This window comes from Opisthorchis viverrini (genome assembly GCF_000715545.1).
Source record: "Opisthorchis viverrini unplaced genomic scaffold opera_v5_243, whole genome shotgun sequence".
In the NCBI taxonomy this organism is placed as follows: domain Eukaryota; kingdom Metazoa; phylum Platyhelminthes; class Trematoda; order Opisthorchiida; family Opisthorchiidae; genus Opisthorchis; species Opisthorchis viverrini.
In genome coordinates this window covers 561916-570183 of record NW_008751899.1, presented here as the reverse complement: position 1 = coordinate 570183, position 8268 = coordinate 561916, and the positions used below count along the sequence as shown (strand labels likewise).

At 46.4% G+C, this 8268-nt stretch overlaps 1 protein-coding gene across 1 annotated transcript; it reads left to right on the top strand.

The window, feature by feature from the left end:
* Positions 1-1196: 1196 nt before the first annotated feature.
* On the top strand, positions 1197-6971 carry T265_08883 (hypothetical protein; the record flags this gene model as incomplete). Its single annotated transcript, XM_009174805.1, has 7 exons — positions 1197-1338; positions 2798-2967; positions 3005-3057; positions 3135-3218; positions 4489-4625; positions 4737-4784; positions 6494-6971. The coding sequence occupies 7 exons, from the start codon at positions 1246-1248 to the stop codon at positions 6593-6595; spliced, it is 687 nt and encodes a 228-aa protein (XP_009173069.1).
* Between the last annotated feature and the right edge of the window lie 1297 nt (positions 6972-8268).

The window sequence follows — 8268 nt, the reverse complement described above, 5'->3', positions numbered from 1 at the left end:
ATAAATAAATGTCTAATAGTGCTTTAAACTGGGTTCTAGAAGGAGCGTGCACAACCATCGGAGGAAGGTCATCCCAGGCAGCTACTACCCGAAATGAGAAATAATTTTGTCTAATGAATGTATGTGCTCTGAACTTTAAAAATTTCTTACTATGTCCCCGCCATGTGTTTGCTGGGTCAATTGTTAAAATCTGTTTTCCAGGCTTTGTTCAAACAGGGCATATGTAAGAATTAGGTCCCCTCGGAGGCGACAGTACTCCAGGGAAAGACGCGTTTCGTAATCCACGGATTTGAGGCCGGCAACCATTCTCGTGGCGGCCCGCTGGATACGCTCAATGAGGGTGACGTCTTTCGTGCGTCCTGAATAGACAACTTGTTTGGCGTACTCCAGGAGCGGTCTGACATAGGCCCTATAGAGTATTTGTTAGTCCATGCGCGTGACACGGGACAAGGTGCGTCGGATCATCCGTAAAATGGCGAATGTCTTCTGTGACGATTTCTCATGGTGCAGTGAGAAGGACAAGTGTGTGGCATTTATCCTCATGATGTCTTCTGGTCCCTTTTCACCATTCCTTTTTTCGCTGAATCCCCTCCAAAAGACATATGGACGCACTTTTCATCATTCAGAGGAAGGTGCCAGTCCAACGACCACTGCTTGGCAGCGTCTACATCCATTTGGAGGGCACTGGCATTGGAACTCCAGGATTTCAAGTCGTCCGCAAAAGGTAGACATGGACTCGCAAGAACGTCTGGGAGATCTTTGACGTAGATCAGAAACAGGAGTGGTCCCAAGACGGAGCCTTGAGGAACTCCGATGGAGACCGGCGCTGGAGAGGAGCAGATCGAGCCTATTCTCACTCGGAATGATCTGTCTGATAGGAACGCTTTGATGCAGTAAAGGGTTTTCCATAGAATCCCGCAAGACTCGATTTTGTGAAGCAGCGGGACGTGTGGGACCCCATAAAATGCTTTTGAGAAGTCGAAATCTATGGCATCCGATATGAGTCCTTCGTCCTCTGCTTGGGTTAAGCTGTCCATAAACACGAGCATCTTTGTCACGTAGTAACTTTCCGAGAGCCATTGGCTTCCCTGCCGAGTGCGTGTAAGATGGATCGGCATATGTGTGAGATTTAGTGACTTTACTGTACGCCTAAACCCTTTGAGCTGATTGTCCCGATTTCGTTATAATACACTGACCAGTGTTCGACGCGACCTTGAAAGGCGCGGTTCATTGCATTCCAAGCCGATGGTCCCGTTCCTTCTCCTGTTTTTGGTGGTTTCGGCGTCCGGTTCCAGGTTGGACGATTGTACAAACAGCTGTACGGCTTCACCAAAACAGGTAAATGCCTAGGGACGTTCATATTGTGACATATTCATGTTTGAATCTTGAGGTTGATGCGTTAAGTGATTTCATAGTGTTCGTATGGTCAAACGGTAGTCTTGCTTGTCGACGATTCATAAGCGAAATTACGAGGAAATGGAGAAATACACTGGATGATTTATTGAATGGGGATTAGAAGCAGCGACGGACAGTGACCGGAAATTTTGCTTGATACTCTGACCGAGGGCTGAAGCACTTTTTGGCGTAATCCTCACATAGGAAAAATTTCGAGTGGTTACAGTTCCCCTCTCAAAAGGGGGAATTAAGGACGGTGCCGCGTAATGAACTCAAGCACAGGCTGGAGAGATTCGCTACGTGTTCTACCGCATCTAAGTACCTGGGATTGCAAGGTCATGAAACCAATCCAATGGTTTGCCTTAGAACTCGCTGCAGCATCTCCAAAAGGCACCCAACCCCAGTCATCCTGACTAGTAGCATTGTTGCGCAGTTTCAAGACGTGAGCTGGGAGCTTCGGTTCGTGGTAAACTTTGGCTATTTTACGTTCCTCATTAAATCTGGCAGTGTCCCGGTTCTCGTGCTTCCTTCGGGTGGTGTGGTAGCTAGGCACAGAAGGGGTGCTAGGGACGGACTACCATTATTATCTTATACCTCTAAATGCCCTACCTGATAATCTGGAATGAGAAAGCTTTGGACATCGGTTAAAGGGCGTTTCTTACAGCATCTCCAGCTAAACACGCGGAGAATCATGGGGACTACCTTGAGGACGGATCGCATCAAATACTCAGGCGTCTCGTAGTCTCTCGACACCTCTCTAGTAAGTCACGGGATGCCCGCGTCACAGTTTTCACCATTCTGAGAGTTAGCATAACCTGCCTCAGTAGACAGCGATTAGGGGGCGAGATGGCTTGTGGTTAGAACGTCAATTTACTGACCGGAAGGTCCATACTTCGAACCCGACTTCCATATATCGACTCCCCTTGTCTAGACTTTGGAAAGGACTCCCCATGGTTAGGACCTATTCTAAGAACAGTTGAAGGAAGACGGACCTCATGGTGGGTGGAGTTGAATGTGAACTACGGGTTCGCAAACAAAAGCCGAAGTGTTCCAAGGGCTGGATTGTCAGCCAAGCTAGCTACAGTGCACCCATGAAGATGAAGGTCCATCTGTACTTCTAGTCACGGGCCAGTGACAAACAGCATTTTCATAGTGTTTCTTCTCATTTCGGCACCCGTAAAGTGACCTAGGGATACGCCGTTTACCCAGTGAACGACTTCGATCGTTTGACGTGGCCATGAGAATGTTCGCATCAATCCGTATGTTTTCCCTTTGGTTGAGTACTGAACTTTATTCTGCACACAACCCGGTCATTTTGCAACTAACTGTCGTGCAAATTGTAGCGTAGTAATCTGCTTTGCGAGGAATCCACTGATACTGTTATTCCCAACTTGCTTTTCAGGATGCCTGTTCACAAGGATGTTATTATGCATACGCATTAACTCACGCGCCCGAAGACCCAAAACTTCGCCCCACGTGCAAGAAATCTTGTGAGGATAACTACACAGGAGAGGATGAAAAAGCTTGCGAAACTGGTTGCGAGCAGTTCGAAACCACTGATGGTTCGTTTGGGTAAGCTGGTTTTCCTAAGTTCCTGTATGGTTCACAGTGCATTTGGCCTCATGAATGTTTTCCGTGACTTTGTGTCACAAATGTTATCCGGTGAGTTTCCGTGTCATTTTGACGCCATCTGGCGGACGAGAGTAGCACCATTCTTGGTATAACAACTTTTTTTCCAGGCAAACCGGATGATACCGCCAACGCCAACACCGAATTAAACTCGGAACCGGTAGTTGTGTCGCGAATTCGGATTTTCATACCTAGTGAGTGTGTGCCTTTCTTCGTTCCGATACTGTTGGTTTTAATGAAGTACCATGTGTGTATTAGCTACAATACGACCTATAGGACAGGGCGTAGGGACGGTGATACATCAAAGGGGGATTGGTTGCGTTGTTTCACCACTGGCCTAACTGGTCAAGTGCAATTAGTTGCCAGTTTCCAGTATCTCTGGTTATGGATAATGGTGCGGGAATCAGTAACAGCACCTTACGTCACGCCCAGGTAGGCGAACTTTTGTCTATATCTACCGTTTAGTCTCTCACCCAGAGTTTCGAAGGCAGCTGTCATTTGCTGCTTGTGAACTTTCATCTAGCACCAAGACGGCGAGCAGACAATGCCGAAGCCGGTATGTCTGGCAACTGTCATTTCGTGCTGTTCAGCCACCTGTATGGAAACCATATATAGACCGATGATAACCCACGCTCCAAACTGCCCCGAAAACCACCTAGTTAGATAAAGGAATAACACTGTTTGACTATTTCCCGAACTGATGTTCTCGATACCGAAAAACAAAAGCTCTATTGTGGAGGTTGGCGGTTTTAAGCATACCACCATAAGCCCACGTTTAGGATCCACTGGTCCTCCCGGTGAGTCCCCTCGAGGTGAAGGGCGGTGTGTGACTGAGCTTTTCGGTCTTGAACCTCATCCTCACTAAAGTAGTCCAGTCGACTTTTAAACCTGTGCCGTGACACTTGCCGGGTTTTTCTTGAGTGTTTATTATTCCGGTGGAATTATGTATCTAGTCACCACTAGTGAACAGCCAGTTTGACGAATATCCACATTGGATTACAACGCAGTTTAGAAATACGTTGAATAATAATCTTTCAGGTAAAGCACCTTGTGGACTGTTTTTTGGCTTGTGAGCGCCTGCAAATAGTAAGCTCATGGCTGCTTTGTACACAGTGAAATTGGTTGCTCCAAGACCACTTAATGAGCTTTAAACGCCTTATGCGATGTTGCAGTCGATGACCTGACCTGTCAGTTTCAGCCCATAACTGTCAATCGGTTCAGAAGTATTTGGTGTAATCTTATGTGGCTACGCAGGTGTAGCAGCCTGTAAACCTTGCATGAGGTTTTTTAGTGATGGTGAATAGTCAAAATTCGATCACTGTGCACTGCCAATGCATCGCCGCGTAGGTGATAGCCCTTTTACTTTGTTTCCCAGATTTAAACGGATTATTAAGGCCTGTGGTAGTGAGAGAGTAACTATTACTCAGAAGCACTGCATGTTTGAAATTTAACTGTCTTCTTCAGTCGAGGAAGGAGATTCGACCGCGGAGGACGTTCTTCCACATGCGCCAGTCCAACCGAATGAAAAGGCAGGGTCACAATCTGATCAAGTGCCACATCACATGATGTTCGCTCATCAAGCTCCCGTTAATTCGAACTCGGTATATTCTGGCGAGGATGTGGAGTGTTGGTTCCGCCGAATGCTCCATGCCCCATTTTTGTTGCTGTTCGTGGTAACACTGTCGACTTTGATTGTCCTACTTTTTGTGCAGCTCGTGCTGTGTGTACGTCGCCGTTACGGTACTTCACGTGGCTACCGAGTGAGTTGATTGGCCTTTGTTAGCTAGTCTTGTCAGGCAGTGTCTTCTCATTGCAGTGTGTAGTTCTGTTGCTCTTTGAGCTGACGCTTTTTTGGCCGTTGAACTTGGGCCCTCTCTTCCACATGCTACTCCATTTTTATCGTCGAGTGTCCTTTCGTTCGCTGTTACACTCAAGCTTAGCACGCCCTCGCGTATTTCCTGATTGGTCATTTCAGTAACTTCACTTGAGAATTCTTCATAGCGTGATTAGTTTATCTGAATTTAACAATAGAATGGTCCGTGCGGTAGAACGGTATCCAGGTCAGGTGATGGTTTAACGGCACCTGCTAAGATGACAAATATACTTATTCAGTGTTACTTTGGAGCGCATCTCAGGTGCGATGCGAGAGATAAAAAACGTCCGAGTTTTTTATGAGAGATGACAGACTGCCACATTGGTTTTCAAATAAACTTCTTGTTTTTCAAGCAGGGAAGCCAGATTGTTCAAAACGATCAATGTAAGAGCATCTTTGGTTCCAGTCGTGTTGGTGTTTATATTCGATGCTATTCGGACTCTAATGATTTGGGCTTCCTGCCTTTGGTTGTTCACAGCCTCGTGTTATCACCTTTATGGACTGGCTAAGTGGCTTTGCATACATGGTGGTATTGGGGTCTCCCTCGGGCCTGCTCTACATGTGTGCATGACTGAGAATATGCTTATCATGTCATTACAGATAGACCTGACGGTGACTCGGGGGCGAGATAGCTCAAGTGGTTAGAGCGCGAATTTACTGACCCGGAGGTCCGTGATTCGAACCCCACCTCTGCCTCTCGACTTCCCCTGTCTAGGCTTGGGCAACCTGACAGCATCCCAGCTCTCGTGTTTCCTTCGGGTGGCATGGCAGCTAGGCGCCGAAAGGGCGCTACAGCTGAACGATTATTATTATTATTATTATTATTATTTATTATTATGCGGTGACTCGTAAAATTTGTTGCTTCACCCCTCCAGGAGTTGCCTTGTAGCTGGAGCTGAACGGCTTCCAGTCGATTCTATTGAAACATGTAAAACTTACTGGAGCGTCCCCATCACCGTCTACGTTTCGGCGCAGGTAGCCTGTAGCTGTTGCACAGCGAGCAACATTCCAGAAGGCATTCTGAAGCAGCTGGTTCTTATCCTGTGGCTCAGCCGTGTTTGTGACGTTAACGTATTCCGTTATTTAAGATTTCTCCGATTTTTGATCACCTACGTCATCCGACTTTGCTGGGGAACGACTTAGCCATTCGATACTACAACCCGGACTTTTGGGCACTGGTTTTCCCCACTACTACTACTTAGCTACTCAGTGTACTTCCCAATCGGCTCATTGTATGCTCTTTTGTTTTTCCGTTATGTGGGCAACATGAAATAAATCTATATAACTCCTCTATCAAAGGATGTAAATGGTCGTATCTAGCTCATTTTTCCAGCCATTTTCTTGTGGCTATTGGTGGCTGAATACTTCGTATTCACTCACAAACTAAACTTCGTAAGGTCAAACGAAACGACCGGATCTTGGATTTAGTGGTCCGTATCCTCTGGAGAGTCTGCATGTGTTCCGTAGAATGACTTTTCATACTAGTATCGGGACCGGTAAGACCGAGGAAGGTGCATGAACAATTTATGCGGAAGTTGTCATAATTGATGAATTCAAACGAGTTGTTTATTCCTTCGCGTATTTTTGACTTTTCAGTATGCTCCACTGCCAACTTATGCAGAAGCTACCAACATCAAGGTTGCAATCGTTGGTGATACTGATGAACTGAAGCAACCACTGAAACAAGAGGATGCTTGATTTTTTGGATTGATACCACAGCCGGAGTTCCCGAAGTAACCCTGCTTAGTTTGGCCCCTCTTGATGCTACTCGTTGTTGCTGTGCCCCTTTTGGAATACGTTCCTCATTTTTTTCCACAGACGTCGGTGTGCTGTGACGCGATTATTTTGATGCTTTTGGTCCTCTTTGACGCTCCTGTTTGGAACGTGACCAGTGTGATAATGCGCGTTGTCATTCAAGCGCAGGCACCCATTCTCTCAATGGGTGCCCAACACCTCTCGCTTTTGTTTCATTGCCTGTTTTCCTTTCGTTTGTATTTCACTTTTGCTGAGGGCTTCTTTGTTAACTCAATATACGCAGCACAGATTGTGCAGTATTGCCTTTTTTGAGTTCGAACGGTTGGTTGTCTTTATACCTTATCATCTGTGTTTTGGGGTTAGATAGAATTTGAATATAACCTGCCGGCGCGTGCACCGCATGACATGATTTTAGCTTATGTCTCTGCTGATATTATCATCACTGTTATTATTATTCTAACCATTACGACAAGTAAGTGGTCCTTAAGCCAATATTGATGATGATAATATATGGTTCTGGCCGAACCTCGGCAGCTCGAGTGCTGTCGTCTAGACCTGTCTCTGGGTAGTGTAGCAGCTACGCTAGCTCTAACTGGTCAGTCGCAGGCATTTCTAGGCTGCGCACCTTCCTTGTACCTAAGGGTAGCACACCATTCTTTCGTTCTCACCACTCATTCCGCGGCTTGCAGACTCGAACAATCGCCGCACATGTTGCAACCTTCCAGGGCAGTTGAAGAGGTCTGTCTCCAAGACAGAATGGCCCACGTATCAGATGTGTCGTCGATACAATATGCATCTGCTTGACTGGACCCACTTGATGTTGATATCATTGTCAACGGCGTTATTGGTACATGTGAAGCGAGCCGGTTTCTCCTGCCCATATTTGGTTACCTCTCTTTTATTATGTTGGTGGCATATTTGAAAATATGGCATGCAGGTAAGAGGGTGAACGTTGGTGGTACTTGCCCTGGAGTAACGTGACGCTGATGTTCTTGCATTAGCGTTCAGCTCCCGTGAAATGGTTAATCTGAATAGCGCGCCACCTCTCTCGAACTCACTGCTGGACACACCAGCTAATGGATATTACTAATGACTTCTGTTGACAAGTTGGCGACTATCAGTCGTTGACTAAGCGTTCTGGGATTGCGCTGGTCTTTTCTTATCCCTGTTTTCAGCAAATTTTAATATACAGCCAGTTTTGGCTAAACTTTTGTTACCAACCCTAGGACTTTGTGATTTTGCAGCCCACTAATTTCTTCCAGTCTGGCAGGGTGCTACTGAGGGTGTCAGTAATCTCAGTGGGGCATCCCGTGTTACATTTTTCTTATCGGTATAAGATGTTCAGGACTGTGGTGGGCTGCAGTCGACGGATAGACCGCGTTTTAACATTCCTGAAGGGAGTTGCCTCTCGATTGCCGAGAAGTCGATTATAAACAACTTCTTTCACGCTGTTTCCTCGAGGCTCCAGAATGGACAATACATACGTGGCACAGACTTAGCGAGTTGCAACATAGAATCATCATCATCATCATCATCATTGTCAGCTGTAAGAACCGCGTACTCGTCGTACACTGGTTGTAGCTGCCACAGTTTCGTTCACCGATGATTGGGGGGGG